Here is an 18978-nt window from a genome sequence, read left to right on the forward strand (position 1 = left end):
GGTCAACCTAGAGGCTAGGCCACCCACACAGGTGGCTGGGAAACATAGCCAACAGAAAGTCCTGGTGTAGGGAGGACAGGGCAGAAGGGCAGGAAGCTGTAGGGTGGTGTGTGAGGTGACTGGGAAGGGACTGCAGGCCTGGCTAACCTAACTCTAAAGCGACCATTCACCTCTGGACAACTCTTCCTTCCAAGAGTGGTTTGGCCACATTTCTCTCTTGTCTCAGAGAGGCCAAAGGAGGACCCAGTTCCCATGGAGGCCCCAGAACCCTACGGAATAATGCTTCAAACTCTCTCTAACCTCTAATCCGTTTCCTAAACGCCAAGGGAGCCCACGCTCCGGGTTGTGGCAAAGGACCAGGGGTCACAGGCACCAAGATATCCGCGAGAAGCCTTGGATCCGGTCAGAGAAGTCATACTATCCACCATTTTCCACAGAAAACGCAGAAACCAGGGTAACTCTCGATCCTCTTATAACTGCCCCGAACCCTGAAGATCCCGCTCTCCCCATATTCCACATATCACTCACGCCAAGGGAACCCAGACCCCCAGCTTTCTTAGAGTTTTAATTTGAGGGCTTGTGGTCACCACAAGAAAAGCTGGCCCCCTGACAGAGCCAGCATCTTTTCCTTCAGAGACCTCAACTCTCAGGGAGCCTCCCAACCCCCCTGCTCCTTGGAGCCTTCTGTCTCCGGTCCTCCAATTCTCGAAGCCCCACAACCTCTTCGCGGAGTGTTATGCTCATTCCCCCCAATTCTGCTAAGGAGCGGAAACCCACGGGAGTCCACTCAGCCCGAAACCCCCGAGGCTGCCAGCTCCCTTCAGGCGTCTTGGGCCCGGGCTTCCGAGATAACGGCGGGACAGGACAGGGAGGCCCTTCCTTACCCGCCTGCGCGGCCATGGTCCCGGGACGCGGAAATGGGGAAGTGGCGGGGACCGCAGCCGCTCCTCTCCGATCCCGCAGCCAGCCGCTTCAGGCGCCGGAGGAACTCAGCCCCGGGCGCAAGCGGGATGCATCGCCTACGGCGCCCGGGGAGGACCAAACCGCACCTGGCACCGGGGTCCGCCCGCCGACACCCCGCCCCACCCCGCCCCCGGGGCCAGGCCCCGCCCCCTGGCTCGGGCTCTATGGGGACCCTGACGCCTCCTACTGCGACCGGCGCGGAGCTGGTAAAGGTGGTTGTCAAAGGCCCTGAGCTGGCTCCTCAGGAGAGTCCTCAGGACTCCCTGGTGGTCTCATCAGAGGACCTTTAGTTCATTTTACAGATGCGGGCAGCCTAGGACCTAAGGGAACAAGTTTAACTGCCTTGAAATGGCTCAGCTCATTAGAAGCAAAAGTGAGATAGGAACCCAGGTCTCCAAACTCCCAGGCAAAAGCTCTTTCCAGTAGAGTGTTTGGGACCAAGAATATGTATGAAGGGATGCCTGACTGGCTGAGTCAGTAGAGCATGTGGCTCTTGATCTCAAGGTTGTAAATTTGAAACCCCACGTTGGGTGTAGAGATGGTTTAAAAATAAAAAACTAAAAAAAAAATGAATATGGAGAAGATAGCCCACAAAACTTAGGAGTCTGAGGGTGGACTTTTCTTAGAAGCTTCCAGCTCAGAGAAGACACTTATCTGCGCCACTATGAGTAAACTGGCACCCAGTAGACAATCTCTAGGTCAAAGATGGAACGAAAGTGGTGCAACCAGCATTCCAGGGGCAGATCCTTCTTGAAGCCAAATAGGTATATAAATGAATCCAGCATACCAGATCTTCCAGTTTTTCAAGATAAGTCAAAACTCCAGGTATTTAGGTGAATTTTCCCACTTTTTAAATGTTAACATTTGGAAATTTTTTAAGCCATGTAGACAAAAGGAAACACTTGTGGAGTGGATTTGCCCTGCTGGCTCCTCTTTGTGGAGGAGAGAGCAGTGGAAAAAGTAGTTAGAACAGAAGACTGGTTCCTGACAGCTGTTAGCTGGCTGAAGGATCTTGAGAACCACTTCCCTTCATTGGGCTTAGTAAGGAACTGAGGTCTTCCACGTGACAAAGGATGGACTACATCAGCTGGACCTGCAGTCCCTCCCATCTAATTCTCTGTTACTGGATGTTTGGCAGCTGTCATTTCCTCTAATTGGATTTAGGTCATGGGAAAAGTGTCCAAATAACCAGGAAGAGGCAGGGATGGGGCTCAAGGAAATGGATCATGTCCTACCAAGGACAAAGTTCAATCCTGCTGTATCTGATTCCAGCACTTGAGTAAGCAAAGATGAGCACCATTCTCTTTCTTGCTGCCCTCTACAATCCAAACTGGATGCAGGTCAGTTGGTTCTCCTCTGGGTGTGGCAGGTGGCTCCTGAAGTCCAGAGTGTGGAGAAAGTGCTGAGGGGGAGAAAGTGCTGAGGAGGGGATGTGCCTGACTTCCTTTAATTCCTGGGAACCTCCAGTGGTTGGTTTTTACAGTTTGAGGAAATCTCTGGATTATAACAGCCACAGGATTGTGTGTTGAATTAAAGTGACAGGTGACAAGCCACCTATAGCTAGCATAAAGAAAGCAGGGATTCTATTTATCCTATACGTGCAAAAAAGTCATGCTGTGTTGCCAGGCTCACGGGCACTGACAGCCTTGAAACCAAGACCCCTGTTTGCCCCCTTTCCTCTGCCCCATAGCAACACAGTCAGGTCTGTCTCTACTCCCTCCTCTCTCATTCCACTTCCTTCCCACCTCCAGCCTCCAGGTGTTCCCTAACAGTGAGTGCAGGGATAACCAACTCCCCCTAGTTCCCTCCAAGTAAGTTTAGGTATTTTTTGAAAAACACAAATTGAAATATAAAGAAAGAAAGTAATCTATAGAAATGGTACAACCAAGAGATAGCATTCCAATATAGATCCAAAGAATAGTCCCAAATCACTTGTGAACTTCAGGGGAACTTCTGGAGGACAGAAAAGCCCTGTGTAGGGAGAAGATGGGGTTTTCTAGTGCTCAAGTCACCTGTTCAGGTTGATTACCTGACCATAGTTTGGTCAGTCCCTGAGGCCAGAGCCTGCTGACTGATTCACAGTCAACTCTTTGGACCTATAGACATGAGAAACCTGGACACTGAAAACCACCTTAAGGTTCAGACTCTGCCTCTCAAAAACCTTCAATAGCTCCTTGTTGCCAACAAAATAAAGGCCAAACCAGACCCTCATGAGTGAACTACATCTCACTTTGCAGCCTTCTCTCCCTACTGTCTTCACTCCAGAACTCTTTTTCCTGAATACATTCTGCCCTTGTACCACTCTGCCAATCCTATAACCCCTCCATGTTCTCTGTAATTTTATTGCCCTATTCTACCCAGAAATGCACTCGTCTCTAAATGCTTAACACATTATTTTGAATTATGTCATTTTACAAACCCTGTAAATTAATAAAAATCCACACTGATAGCCCCATTAGCCACAAGGGGCTATGTAAGTTAAAATGAAATAGAACTGAAAATTAAGTTCCTCAGTCCACTGTCCATGTTTCATGTGCTTGCTATGTATGCCTAGTGGTTACTGTGTTGGACAATGCAGATAGAGAACATCTCTATCATGGCAGAAAATTCTGTTGGACAGTACTGTTTTAAGACAATGATCAGGACGGGCTGTTAACATCACAAAGAAGGACCACCAGGCATTATGTGCCTCCTGAAATGATGCAACAAGAAGTATACACTACCATTTATGACACAGTTGTACCAAAAGACAAGTCTGAATCTGGTCAAACTTCTGGATCTAACAAGCAATTTATAGGAAATATAAAAGGAGGAGGAGCTTCTTAACACCACAGTGATACATGTAGCAAAACACTGAAGCTGTGGGAAAAATCAACAGGACAAATGAACTGGTTTCTTTTGCAGATAAACTACAAGAAAAAAGAAAAGAGGGAACGTATGGCTGTAAGAGAGACTGAAGAGAAATCTGATACCAGGGTATGGATCTGATTTGGATCTCAGTGCAAGCAAACTGAACAAAAATGTTGAGACAGGGGTGCCTGGGTGGCTCAATGGGATAAAGCCTCTGCCTTCGGCTCAGGTCATGATCCCAGGGTCCTGGGATTGAGCCCTGCATCGGGCTCTCTGCTCAGCAGGGAACCTGCTTCCCCCTCTCTCTGCCTGCCTCTCTGCCTACTTACGATCTCTGTCAAGTAAATAAATAAAATCTTAAAAAAAAAAAGTTGAGACAACTAGGAAGACTTGAGCAATGATTAGATATATGATGACATTTAGGAATTATTGTTAATTTTTTTAAGGTACATTAAATAGTATTTTGGTTATGTTTTTAAAAAATCCTTACCACTGAGATGCATATTTAAAATACTTAATGAAGGGCGCCTGGGTGGCTCAGTGAGTTAAGCCGCTGCCTTCGGCTCAGGTCATGATCTCAGGGTCCTGGGATCGAGTCCCACATCAGGCTCTCTGCTCAGCAGGGAGCCTGCTTCCTCCTCTCTCTCTCTCCGCCTGCCTCTCTGCCTACTTGTGATCTCTCTCTGTCAAATAAATAAAATAAAAAAATCTAAAAAAAAAAAAAATAAAAAAAATAAAATAAAATACTTAATGAAAAAATAAAATATCTAATAGATGGCATAGGACTAGGATTCCCTTCAAAATAGTCCAGGCAGGAGAGAGGAAGCAGTGTGAGGGTGGTGATGAAACAGGATTGGACACAAGTTGATTATTGGGGTTGGGTCATTGGTACATAGAGGCTTAACTATCCTGTTCTACTTCAGTGTAGGTTTTGTTTTCCATTCCTTATTGGGCTCAGAAGTTCTTGGAAATCCCTCACCTTCGCATTTTCTACCAAATCTTGGTGCTACTCAACTTGCTAACTCTTAGGTCAAAGTGGAAGAGAAGGAGAAAAGAGACCTTTTCAGAGGGATGACCTACAGCTCTGGTGTGCTGGGGAGCCTGAGGCTAGGCCAGGTTTGTAACCTCACTATTTTCCATCTCATCTGTGCTACTGAGGAACCTCAGGAAACTGCACAGCCACTGTTCTAGGTAGAGGGCTTGGCCAGGGGCCCATCTGCCCCCTTGCAGAACATGTGGAGATACAGACACTGAATAACCTGTCATTGTCCTCAAGGTTCTGACTAACCACAAGCTAAGCTCCATCATGGTAGCCTGCAAGCTTAGGAATTCCATACACTTGTCAGGACCAGGACCGTCAGATGGGTCACACCTTGGGCAGGGATGTGTATGAAGCACTTCTCATCTCTAATTGTTGATGGCTACCTGAGCCTTTGCTCCTCAATGTGACATTCTCACATATGCAGGGTTGTTTCTCAGAGGCCAGACCAGTGTGACTACTCCCCATTCCATTCATGCCCCACCCCATCCCCTTACCCAGACAAGTCCACAACTCACAGTAATGTAAAACCATTTGTTTAATTCTAAATCAAATCACTTTCACAACAGTGAAAATTAGTGACTGGTTAGGGTGTGCCACTGTACATGGCGTCATTCTCTGACTGTGGGTGGGACCTGGTCCTAATCCACAAAGGTGGCAGAAGGGGGTGGAGGCCAAGAACATAGACAACACACAAAAGAAAGGAAAACTGCCTTGGTAGAGGGGCAACGTGGTGAACCTGCAGAGGGGTGGTGGAAGGGGGTTTCCTGTTGGGGCTGGGCCAGCAGTCCCAAGTTGGCTCTCCTGCCCTAGCTCCCAATAGAAGCTGAGTGGGGACCTAGAAAGTTCAAAATCAAAGGGCACATGACAAACCTGGCTTTGCTTACAGGTTCCTGGGATGCCTTTGCTGGTGGAGTTCTCCTGGGCTTACTACTTTGTTAGAGTCCAAGTGATTTCTCTTCCTATCCACAACCCTTCTTTTTTAACTTTTCTTCTTTCTGGAAACCCATTTCTGGTTGAGCCCATCTGACGGAAGTCCTCTCCCTCACCACTAGGTGGGGCTACCACACTGAGCGATCCCACCAATTCACTAGTGCTGAGAATTCAGGACATCCTCTTCCCCACAACTTTCTCAACTTTGGGGATTTCCAGGAGGTGATTAAAGAGGCAAAAAAAAAACCACTCATGAGTGGGTGTCCCAAGGTTTAAAATCCATCAGGGACACTAAAGCTGGTGGCTTAGTCCTACCAAATGAATTTGGCAAACCAACCACCTATTCAATACTTACATTTTGTCTGATTAAACACTGAAATCTGGTACTGACAGGTACAGAGGGGCAGGGGTGGGGCCTGTGGAGAGGACAGTAGGACCTCTCTCATCTTCCTTAAGGTCTTGGTTTCCACATGCTATGCAGAGCCACATCTGGAAAAAACCATTAGGTGGGGCTTTCTACCACTTGTTGGCTATGGCTGCAGGTGAGCTAGGAACAGTGCGGATGGAAAAGTGATAGAGAGACCTCCAAAGGCTGTCCATTTCCCTCCATCTCTGGACTCTCCTGGAAGAGACTGGATTTCTAGGAAGAGGTCTGACCAGCAGAGTGTGAACCATTCTACAATTAAACTGTCCTCCTGCCTGGAATCACTCCCTCAATCATATTCTGAGGAAAAAGTTTATGAAATGGAAAAAAAACAAGTCAAGGGCTTGGGAAGATGATTCCCCCTGGAAATTTCCTGGGGAAGACCACACCGTATCATCATGCCAAGATTCTCTAAGCCCTGCTGCTTGGCTTTAGAAATCCTCAGGAGTTGCCTGCTCCGCAGTTCCATGCTTCTCTGGCTTTAGCACACACGCAAGGAGTTTTCAGGGGTATCCACCCAAACCAGGGTTACATGTGGGTCTCCCCACTCCTGCCTCTTCATAAAGGACAATCTGGCTTCTGGGAAGATGGTCTTCAACATGCAGCTGAGCTGACTTGACAAAGCATTCCACTGGATGTACCCAGAGCTTCTGTAGCCTTGGGGACAGGGCTGCTTGTTCAGCTGTTCCTGCAGCAGAGCTCCAAATCCCACCAGAGTCCCACTGGCAGGTCTTTCCTAATGAGCAGCAGTCAGTCCCAGCTTCAGCAGTAGTCTCCACTGTGGGTCCTCTGGCAGATGTGCATACTTTGGGAGGGAAAGATGATGGGAAATCTGTGACTGAAGCCACATGTCTCTGGGGATAATCTACTCCAAGAAACCAGGAGGTCATTCAAGCCACTCTCTGAAGCCAAAGTGACTGAGCATGGCTCAGAGCCAACGCAAGATCTTTGGATCTCTGATTAATTCTAATTAGTTAGCAGCTAATTAATTAGCTGCTGCAATTATGATCGTCACAGAACAGCAATTTCTTGCATTTCTGCTCAGGAGGAGGAGACAGGGCAGAGCAGCACTGGGATATGGGGGAAAACCTCTATATGAGGAGTCCACTGATTTTGGGAGGCCACTTACCAAGGGGTATTTAAAGAGATGAAACAAAGTTTCTATTTGGTTCACCCCTTTGTTTTCCTAGTATCAAACTCAGGTGAAATTGTACTGACAGTTTCTCTCTTCCTGCCTCTTCCTTGTGCAGAGTCAGGACCTGCTGAGCTGGCTGGAACAGGACTTGAGGGTGTAACTCATGAGACAGGATTCAATGCCAAGGACTGAGGTTATAGCAGGGTGTTTACAGCAGTGGCCATACTCTAAAGTCCTTGACAACTGGTCTTGAGTCCCTAAGCTCTGATGGAGAAGCAAAACTCCTTGATGTGTTACTGACACCACTGATTCCAGGGGTCAGGATTAGCCAGGAAGCCAAACATCAAGAGTGGGTGTGGCATGTCACCAGTCCAGAGGCCCTGCCATGGATGTAGGCTGGGAGCTAGGCAATCAGGAGCCAGAACATGATCACTAGGGCCACAAACAGGAAGAGGCGTGACAGGAACTGCTCATCCACATACTGGGGTGTTCCAGGGACAGCTGCAGAGACAGGAGGGAAAAGAGAGGCTGTCAGAACGCTGCAGCTGTGCACAGTGCTGCCCAACTGGGCCAGAAGTTGAGAGCATCAATCTTCATCTCCTTATAGAACTGCAGAGAGCCCCACACAGTGTGTCTTCCTTTTCCAGAGGAGAGGAAGTAGAGCCCCAGAGGGAAGCAGTGACTTGTCTTGCCTATCACACAGCAAACTAGGGGCAGAGCTAGGCTTCCACTCCTCCCTGCTTTGAGAAAAGCTCCTAGGTAGCTGTCCAGACATTGGGGAAAGGAGAGTAAGAAATCTATATCCAGAATGGGAAAGTTTTATCAAATATGACAAAGGAAAACTGTAATCGTGGCAAGGAGATAAAGAGATCCAGAGTCCAGCCGACTGTAGAACTCTCTTTACCTAAGGAACCCAGGGTGAACCCTGAAGCAAGAAGGGAAGCAAGCTGCCAAGGGTTCTTGCTGCCTCCATAGTGCCCTGTCCCTCATTCAGGGAAGAGCACATCCTGCCCTTTGAAATCTCCTTTGAGAAAATGCATAAATGAAGGAGAAACCTTTGAGGTAGAGGAGGTAAAGAAGGGCATTCCAAGATCTCTTGGGGCTGTATTATTCCCCAGGTAGGTGCTCTGATGATTCATGCAGGGTGTCAGTCAACAAAAACTTGTACTCATTGCCTGCAATGTGCCAAGCACCAGGATAGGGGGTGAGGAAAATTCCTGGGATGACCCAGAAATAGGTTTCAGTCCATAAGAGCCTAAGCTCCTGACCAGGAACCACACACTGATCCCTTCTACACCACACACTGTGCCCAGCACACAGGAGGTTCCAATGAGTGCAAGTAGAGCTCAAATGACCTCAGCACCTCTGCAGACTCCATGGTAAGGATCTTGGCACAAGTGCCAGATTAAGACAAAATACTGGTGCTGCTGGCAAGGTGCAGCTGGCACCTTTAAACTGGCTGGAGAGAAAGGTAGTAGCAGATAACAGACCTAGAAAGGGAGAAAGGGGGCTGGTCCCAAGCCCCACATGTATCCTGAGGGAAGCTGGACAGAGATACCAGAGAATAGAAAGGCCTTGAATCCTGGTGGGTTGCCTCACTCCTTTCTGTCCCTAAATGGGACATGCACAGGGCTAGGCTTTTCTTTAGCTAGGTATCCTGGGTCTTTAATTAGGTATCCTAGGTATCATTTTATTCTTTTCATCTTATAGGCACAGAGTAGGTCTTGGGAAACATACTGAACATTTTCTGATTGTAAAACAGAGCTAAACAAACACTCATCCCACAGGCTTATGGTGAGGATCCCCTGCATTTGTGATGACAAGCACTTTGAACATGCCTAAGTGGGCAATATACATTATCATGACTACCAGTAATCCGAAAAGAGTTCACATTTTGAAAAGGCTGACTGACCAAGCAGTGACAGTTATCTGTAATCTGCATACTAATGAATTCCAAATAGCCTTCAAGCAGAATTATCAAGGAAGTAGGGTCTCACCTGGAGGAGGCCGCCCATCATTTATGTTAAATGCTGTGGCAAATATCCCAAAAGGAAATGCCCCAATTCCAAAAGACATCTGGAAGCCACCATCTCCAAATCCAAAACCTTGAAATCCCTGTATGGAAGAAATGCAATTCAGAACAAGCAACCTGTCAAACATGTCACCCACAGGTGGCACCTGCCTCTCCTCCCTACCCTCTGCCACCTGTTTCCAGGGAGATATTTTTTCCTTCCATTTAGACTGCAAGGCAGAGGAACCCTGGTGGGCCCTCTGCCCTCCTGGCCTGCAAGGGGTCCAGCTAAGGAATTGTGAATGCCAGAAAGGACTGGCTCTGGTCCAAAGTAAAACAATCTGCTGGTGCAAGTTAGGGTTCTTAGAGCACCATGTTTTTTCCCAGAGGCCCACCCTAGTCAATAAAATTTTCTACATGCTTTAATAACATACATCTTATATATATATATATTGCATATATATGAGAAATATAACGAGCAAAACTGGCAACAACCCCTATACCTAATTACAAGGGAACATCGGAACAAGCGGCACATTGCTGATAATAGCAAAAAAAAGTGGAACCCTAATTAACCAACAATGGAGGTCATGATCAAAATCTTGATACACACTCTCTAAAGACCATCATGCTGACTATGCGACAACACAGAAAAACTCCTGTGACCAAGCTACCAGACAAAACTGAACACTATGGTCACAAGTACATGCCAACATGCAGGTATGGGAACAAGATATAAACAGGTATTTTCCCTCAGTTTTAATATTTTTAAGAATTTAAAAAACACAAGACAATTTTTTTCTGATTATTTTCATACATATGCTTGTTATAAGAAACTTACACATGAGAAGAATAATTGACGTAAAAAGTCAAAGATCTCCTTATTCACCATCTTCATGGTGTATCATCCTCAGCTTTCCCCCTCCTTCTCCCACCCTCAACTTTCCCCTATACCACATCATCTTTCATATGAAAAGACTTAGTAGGAATTCTAACACTGTGAAAAAGTGCATTTTCTATCCTGACCAAGGTTGCAGATAGGGGAGGGGGTAGAGTTTAGACCAGAAACTAGGTCAATATGATCTGAAAACCCATGCTCTTAATTACTGTGCACATCTTATTAAATCTTCTCTCCTCCCCCACATCCCTAAGTAGATATTTAGAGCAAATGATTAAAAAATAATAAGTAGAAAATGCATTGGGTCAACTGCGCTCCACAAAGAGCTGGTTGGCTTTCACTGATGAGTCCTCTGCAAGTCATGAAAGTGGCTGTTCCCTATCCCATACCAAGCAGCTTGGCATCCAGCTCCAAACATCTTGCTGGGCAGCACTACCTACATAAAGCCTAGTAACAGATATAACAAGAGGGTAAGCCTAGACAGAAAAAAACAACCAGTTTTCCATCTCCTCAGTGCAGATGCCTCCTACTCAGAACCAGCATGGTTGAGTTTGAGGGCTCCTGGGACCGAGGCTGCCTTACCCAGGAAGGTGCAACTGTTTCATCACGAACTACCACTTCACTGAGAGTAATCCGGAGGACTGACCCTCTGGCCTCCCTTTTAGCAACCTCCACACAATTCCACAAGCCCTCACATATGCGGAGTTTATGTTCCTGGGAAAATGTAGGCAAAAAGCATCACTGGTGCCTGCAGGTACTTGTATGTGTTACAGCTATGCACTAGGACCTCTGGCTTCCTGAGGTTAGGAGCTGATGCTCTCTGTTGAGAAACAGAGTCTGTGAAAGTTAAAGTGATGTCACCTGGTAGTCAGGGGGTAGCGTTTACACCAAAAACTGTCAATATGTCAATAGCGTTTAGATAAAAAACTGTCAACTGTCAATATGATCCTGGGGCACCTGGTTGGCTCAGTGGGTTAAGCCTCTGCCTTCGGATCAAGTCATGATCTCAGGGTCCTGGGATGGAGCCCCACACTGGGCTCTCTGCTCAGCAGGGAGCCTGCTCCCCCACCCACTGCCTTCCTCTTTGCCTACTTGTGATCTCTGTCCCAAAAAACCTGTCCATATGGTCCAAAAACCCCATGCTCTTAATTCTTATGGGGAAATGAAAAACTCTTGTGACCACACTGTCAGACAAAACTGAACACTATCGTCATAAGAATCCTCAGGACAATATGTAGGGATGTAGACAAGATACAGATAGGTATTTTCCCTCCAAAATTTTAATATTTTAATCTGGAGAAATGAAAATATACTTGTTAGTGTGGATAGATATTCTGCTTTTATAATTTCTTCAATATTTTATTTTATCTTTTGAAGATTTTATTTATTTATTTGACAGACAGAGATCACAAGTAGGCAGAGAGGCAGGCAGAGAGGGAGGGGAAAGCAGGCTCCCCACCAAGCAGAGAGCCCGACGCGGGGCTTGATCCCAGGACCCCGAGATCACGACCCAAGCTGAAGGCAGAGGCTTAATCCACTGAGCCACCCAAGTGCCCCAATTTCTTCAATATTTTAACAAGAAAATTTTAATATTAGGGCGCCTGGGTGGCTCAGTGGGTTAAAGCCTCTGCCTTTGGCTCAGGTCATGATCCCAGGGTCCTGGGATCAAGCCCCGCATGGGGCTCTCTGCTCAGCAGGGAGCCTGCTTCCTCCTCTTCCTCTGCCTGCTTCTCTGCCTACTTGTGATCTCTGTCTGTCAAATAAATAAAATCTTTAAAAAAAAAAGAAAATTTTAATACTAACATCTGACTTAAATTAGCATTTTTGAGCTAGTGATTTTTCTAAGAATTTATCCTAGTAAAAAAACCATGAACCTCAAAAATGTATCTATAAGTTCATCAGAGTATTTTTAAAATGAAAAAAGAAAACAGTTAAATGTCCAACAAAGGATCAAATAATGTTAAGTTCATACAACTCAACACTAAACAGCCTGGCATGTAAAATCTCAAGATAATGTCATTAAAAAAGTCTCCCTCTCTGTGATATAAATTGGTAAGGCCAGGAATCTTTGCTATGTTCACTGATGTATCACCAGTGCCTAGAATAATGCCCAGCATCCTGAAGGCACTTAATATAGAATGAATGAAATTTTTAAAAAGAGCTACGAAACAGGAGCTAAGTATTGTTAAAAATAAACAAAAATGTATGTATACCCATATGTATACCCACTATAAAATACGTGCACATAAACAGATCTATAAAATTTACATGTGTGTATATATAAGTATAGAACAATAGAAAAAAATAGACCAAAATATTTCCTGTAGTTATCTCTGGATGGTGTGATTGTAAGTTTATTCCCTCTCCTTTCCTTTGTGTTTATTTCAATTTTTCCATTACTTTCATAATCAAGGAGAAAACGTATAGGTCCAAGATGGAAACTTCTTAAGCCATAAGCTCATTTCTAGAAGGTTCTCCTAGAATGTTCCTCACCCCTCTGTTCTCTGGCTCTGGCCTCTGTCCTTGAGGACGGGGAGGGGTCTTCTCTCTGAAACAGAAACATCGTAAAATAAATAATTATAAAATGCTTTCAGCGGCTCTGAGTGGGGTGGGAGCTCAGGGTCAGGTCCACTATGCGCAGCACAGGAACTTATACCAAATTAAACTAAATCCTAACCTTCATTCTACTTGCGACTGTTTTGCCAACTATACAGAAAAGCAGAGAAAAAAATCTGCTTATTCTAAGATGTTCATCATGTTGCACTAGAGCCTACTCCTCTCACAGGAGCCTGACCCAGACTGGTTATGAGTGCTAGCCAGACACCTTCCCTGGACCTGTGTAATAAAGAGGTCACCAATGTTAAAAATCCCAAATCCAAACTGAAACAGGAATGGCCTTTCAGCATAGAGGGCTGAAATTCAGGATCTCTCTATCTGCCCCTATTAACTTCAGCTTTACTTCCCACTATTCCTTGGTAAGCACTCTATACACTTTGCTTTTTGCCTCTGGGTCTTAGCCTCTTCTATCACTCATCCTCAACATACTGGACTGAGGGCTTGTTAGCCGTGAGGCACTAGGCAGGACACTACCAATACTAAGGCTGTGATGGACTCTACTCTTGAGGTGTTTATGGTTTAAAGGGGGCCACAATCAATCACAATACAGCATGGGAAGGGACTTCTTGAACAGAGATCTCAACCACATAGGATGGAAGCATGGCTGAGAGCAACTGATGTGAGGAAGAAGGACCACTTCAAGGAGGAGGTAACTTCAGGACTGCTCCTTGAAGATGGACCAAAATTAGCGGAGGAGGAGGGTGTTGAGCAGGACTGGGGAGAGCAGAAGAGACAGAGGGAAAACAATTACGAAGGCTCATGAATGTGAAAGGCTAAGTTCCTTTAAGAGAAGTCCAGTATATGTGGATACAGGGTATGCTGGGGGTGGGGTAGTAAGAGACAGTATGAGACACTGCTGGGAGAGTCTGGGGGTGTGTGAGCGTGTGCACGCATACGAGCAGACCATGAAGTGCTCTCAGCATGACAGGGCTCTCGTAGAATGACAGACCCATCCACACCCCAAACTCCACAAAGCCTCCCAGACCTCCTGTCCCCTTTCCCTCTGTACTTTATATATCACTGCTGCAGCAACCCCCCTCCTTGCAGACTCTCCTGCTAGACACCCTGCTTCCCAAGCTGCTCCTTCACAGCACTTTGCATACTTACAACTGTGCTATCTTGTGCACTGCCTAGCACATTGCCTGCTCGCTGGCAGACACTCAGTGGATATTCATATTATAGCCCAGTGAGGAGCAACTTGGCTTCCCTTCCTTCCTGATGAACTCCCATCTGGATCCCAATTGCCTCAAAACTGAGGGTCTGTAAGCACTAAGTAGAAGGTGGAGTGAGAAGGTGCTAAATGGAAGTAAATTCATATCCAAAGGGAGGAGTAGGTGTGAGAGGTGCCCCAAGGCCTCACCTGGGGTCCTGCTGCCCAGTGCTGCCCCTGCCATAGAGCGGGATCACTTTATCTCGGCTGATGCCGGCTTTGCAAACTGGACACACTTGTCTGTTAGGTCTGGTCTCCAACCACTGCAAACAGGAGAGAAAAATGCACGAATGGTGTTTAAGCCCACTACAGAGCAATCACAGACAGCAAAACAACATGGGTCAGGGGCCTCAAACTGGAAACACTGACACCAGCACGGAACACTTCAAGGAACCCCATTCTCTGATTCCTGCTCCTGGCACTCAATAAATATTTACTAGCGGTAAAATAAAAATTGCCTTTAAATACCTCATAATTAAACAGGCTTCCTCATGCTTCATTACTTCTAGGGGCTCCCTGCAACACAGCAGGAAGGAACTCAAGCCTAGAGCTGTGTCAAGGGGTCAAGGAGAAAGCAGCATTTAATGATTTTATATCCCACTTCCTTTATCCTACTGTTGAAAGCTTCAAAACTTATGTTATGTGCTTTTTTAAATTTCCAGCAGATAAATTTATAAATTTATTAGGTTCTGCTGGAGATCAGAATGCATAGCCCTAAACGTAGTGGGAACCTCTCTCTTCCTTCCTTTACTTCTTTCTCCCACCTCAATTCTGAGACTCTAGAGCTCTGGAACTTCTGTCCTCCCCCTACATGCCTAAGCCACCTACTAGTGTGGTGCTCTTTTGCCAACAACCGTGGAGACAGTCAGCTCACAGTGATTATTCACAGCCAGCTGTGAATGCCAAGCCCTGCTCTGTCTCACCGAGCATGTGCCTGGGTCTTGGTGAATACTTAACTGACTGGTTTTCCTAATAATGTAGAGCTGAGAAAACAGACTTTTTCCCCCCTCACACAAAAACTCTCTGTTGAGACCAAAAAAATTTCTTCCTTCCTAACATTTTCAAGGCCTTTACAGGTAGGGGGAATAGTTGATATTCTAGGAGGTTCTTTTTGTAGAGGCAGAATCTCAAAAATAAAAACCACACATACTATCAAATCCAAGCTATCTATAGATAGGGAACTGTGAGCCAGAGAGGTGGCCTGCTAAGGACACAAAAACCATCGATAACAGAATCAGGACCATCCCAGGTACTATACTGACCCCTTGTTTTCAGCAAGTATCTGTCAGTGGGCAGGTGTATAATGAAGGTTGAGGGGGGTAAAACAAGCAAATGAGTCCACAAATGGGAGATTGCAGCTTCTGACAGTAGTCTCCTGAGATTAGGGGTGTCTTGTGCAACCATAGCTGATGAAAGACAAAGTAAAGTGAAATGTATCTTACCTGATGTAAACACGGCCAACTGCCAGAGTCCCCAGGGCAACCAGTCATCAAGGAGAAAGAGAATGGGGGTAAAGGAAGCAAAATGCTTTCATTAGAAAAAACACCAACAGTGGGAGCAGAAAAAATGGGAACACAGGGTGGAACTATGGAGCACTACAACCCCCCTGAGTGTCTGTGGGGAATCACTAGTACCAGAAATCAGAAAAGCATGGGCTAAAATCACAGGAAAAATCAGGCAACAGAGAGACAAGAGCCCAGTCTCTACCTCTGGGATCTTACTTGTAAAGGACCCCCATGTCCCAGACCATCCCAGACTCAGCTTCTCTACAAGTCAATCTCTGAGGGATTGTGACCTCTGAAGGAATCCAATATAGGCTAAAGACCCTCTATGTAGAAAAATTCATGAGGCATTCTCATACACACAGCGCACGCACACACGCACGTGCACATACACACACAAACACACCGTATTTTAGACTCCATTTCAGTGGGTTCCTAACCTAAGACTCACAATGTGTGACTCTAGATCTGGTTTAAGAGAATCTTCAGGCTGTCCTCAACCTTGAGTGCTCTGCTGGCAGGAAGTTGTTTAAAAGTTCAAGTTTACTATTAAAAAAATCTTTAAATAATGAAAACGGGGATGCTTCTTGGCAGAAAGGGCTACCTTTCACAGCTTAATGAGTTGTATTACCATGAACAGCTGCCCAGTCTCTCATTTTTCAAAAGAGGAAACCAAATTCAGAAACAAGAAACAACTTGCCTGTGGCACCAGGACTAAAAAGTCTCCTAACTTTCAGCTTTATTGTCCCTTCTATCACCCAGCATTGGGTGCAAAAAATGATATTTACAGAATTGAAGGAAAAGTTACTCTAACTCTAGATTTTTCATTTTTACTCTCTTGGTTTATTCATCCAACTAACAGATATCCACTGCACACCTCCTGTGTGCCAGGACAGTGGAAAATGTGGGCACGGTTTCTGTCCCTCATAAAACACGACTCCTTTAGCTGAGTAAAATTCATTGGACTCAGAGGTTAATTCCTTATCCAGACATGCAATCTCCCTGAATGTAACAGACACACCTGACATCTGACTCCTACATTAACCTTGCAATGTCATTCCAAACTGAGCCCAATGCACCCGAAATCACAGATCCCCTCCACTGGCAACTTCCCTTGAAGTCTATGGGGGAGAAGTGGAGGTGACTTTCCTTTAATGGAAAGTTCAAAATTATTACAAAGATGGTGATCGCTTCAATTTATTAAGCAACTATTGAGTGCCAGGATATGGCTGATTAGCTTTCCATTTGTTAATGTCATTGGAGGGTCATATTAACCTAAGACAAAGTGTAATTAATTCCATTTTACAGAAGAGGATACTGAGGTAGAAAGAGGATTGTAGATTTGCCCAGGGATAAACCACTCTGACAGGAAGCATCTGTTTCATTTTAGAGTCTATTCTTTCTAATGGTACGTTGATTTATTCTTAATTTTGTCACTTGTTTCAATTCCTGGTTTTATACTGCCCCAGAGAATCTTCAATTTCTAGGAAACAACGGTTTCTGCATAAAACTTAATGATTAGGGCAAGAGCTGCCAGAACAAAATATGCCCCATTCTGTTAATTCAATAAAGTTATCTCTTTATCTTAAACTACCTTAAATAATACTTAAATGACTCTTTCTTCACACCACTTTCCTGCTCAAAAATATCCCACAGCTTTATGTCCTAATCAATCAAATCTGGGTTTGAGAATCTGGCCCAACCCTCTCTTAACCACTCTTGTTCCCTAACACTTCCCAGTCCCCCATCCAAGGTGCTATCTGAGGTACACAGCAGTCTCAGGGTCTTGAAGTCTCATACCCAAAAGTGCATATGTCTACCCTAGAAAATGTCTGCCTTGGGGGGCATGTTCTCTTTGTCTTATCTGCCATTCTTACCCCTCCACTTAGCCCAATTCACCCTTCAAGGTCCAGCTCAAAATTAAGGGAGAAGAATAAAATCACAACATTTACCCAGAACCTCAGATCCATGAGGGACTCCTATGATGGAGGCCAGAATGAAACTAACCCTCCCACTTCATTTTGATATACATAAAATATAGCAACAATTATTAGGATCATTGCTAATACACAGTATGCAGTGTGTGCTATGTGCTCTTCTAAGCTTTTTATGTATTTTGAGTCATTTGATTGCTCACTGACAACCCTGTAAAATGAGTGTATGTAAGCACCTTGCCCAAGGTCATCCAGGACCGTAGTGGCAGAGTCAGGATTCAGAACAAGGAAGTCTGGCTCCACTGTCCTTGCTGAATGGTATACCACAGTATAACCACTGTACATACTGCCTCTTCACTCAGCACAGCAAGTGGCACTTCGTAATTGATCACTAACTGCTATTTTCACATTAGAGGTGGGGGTACAGAGTCCAGAGTGGGGACAGGATTTGCCCAAGATCACTCAGCTTATCAGCAGCAGAACTGGGATAAGAACCCAGGGCTTCTGCTTCTTGGACCCGATCATATCAGGAGGCCCAAAGTGAGTGGGAAACCTCCTGTTCCAAAGCTGCCCAAACCACAGGTTTTCTAAACATGGCCATGTGTCTTCTGTGGGTGGTGGCAGGGGCACTGACCAGAAGAGGTGGCCACACAGGCTGATGACAGCATCCTTGGCTGTGTCCAGGCAGATGTTGCACTCGAAGGTGCTGTCCTGCCCTCCACTCTCGCCAGCACCATTGCTGCTACCGCTGGGCCCCCCTGCACTGGAGTTCTCAGGGGAGGCAGAGGCCGAGGGCCCCTTGCTCGCCATCCTTGGCTGTCGGCAAACTGACTGAAGATTCTCCCCAGGAAAATCCTGAAAGGCAGAGAGGCCTTGATTATTCATTTCTGCATACCACTCTCCCCAGCTTCCATGGCAATACCCTAATCTTCTCTCAACTCCAGAAGTTCAGATGACTGAACCTTTACACAGACTCTGCAGAGGCTGCAAAGGATGATACTCATGGGGCACTACCCAGAGAACAATGACTCAAAAACTTTCATGAATAGCCTAGAAAGTACCACGCAAAACATACTGCACAAAAACAGAACATCCTCCATGCAGATGGCTCTCCAAAGGAAATGAAACCTTTTCTCACATGTCTTTACATTCTCCCAGGATAACCAACCCAGGTAATATGTGCTCAATAAAACTAAATGTTCACAGACTGTCCTCTAACTTTGGACTGCCTCTATACTGGAGGGTGAATCTGCTTAGACCAGAAGGCTTATGTCACTGCTATACATAAAAAACCAGTTATTAGTTACTGTAAGTGAAAAATAAATACAAATACATAATGACAGAAAAGCTGTTTATCCTCACACAGAACCATGTGGCAATTCATATAATGCTTTAGGCAAACTTGATCTGGTCCAGTTTCTTCAGGAAACTGCAGCCCAAGACCTCTCCTCTAACTGACTAAT

General features: G+C 45.5%; 2 protein-coding genes across 3 annotated transcripts in view; both read right to left on the minus strand.

Moving 5' to 3' along the window:
* LIMK2 (LIM domain kinase 2) overlaps positions 1-1096 on the minus strand; it is a 61395-nt gene extending 60299 nt beyond the window's left edge. The window contains exon 1 of the mRNA XM_082697886.1: positions 885-1096. Coding sequence (XP_082554012.1) covers positions 885-900 — 16 coding nt within the window. The 5' untranslated portion in view covers positions 901-1096. The remainder of the gene's footprint in view (positions 1-884) is intronic.
* Positions 1097-5372: 4276 nt separating this feature from the next.
* The window catches only part of RNF185 (ring finger protein 185), a 38123-nt gene continuing 24517 nt past the window's right edge, over positions 5373-18978 (minus strand). For both annotated transcript variants that reach the window (XM_082697963.1, XM_082697964.1), the window contains 6 exons: positions 18150-18370; positions 15522-15540; positions 14230-14342; positions 12747-12801; positions 9342-9459; positions 5373-7845 (listed from right to left, as the gene is read on the minus strand). In XM_082697963.1, the coding sequence (XP_082554089.1) occupies positions 7748-7845; positions 9342-9459; positions 12747-12801; positions 14230-14342; positions 15522-15540; positions 18150-18325 (579 nt within the window). In that variant the 5' untranslated portion in view covers positions 18326-18370 and the 3' untranslated portion in view covers positions 5373-7747. The remainder of the gene's footprint in view (positions 7846-9341; positions 9460-12746; positions 12802-14229; positions 14343-15521; positions 15541-18149; positions 18371-18978) is intronic.

The sequence above is a fragment of the Mustela nivalis genome, assembly GCF_964662115.1.
Source record: "Mustela nivalis genome assembly, chromosome: 14".
Classification (NCBI taxonomy): Eukaryota; Metazoa; Chordata; class Mammalia; order Carnivora; family Mustelidae; genus Mustela; species Mustela nivalis.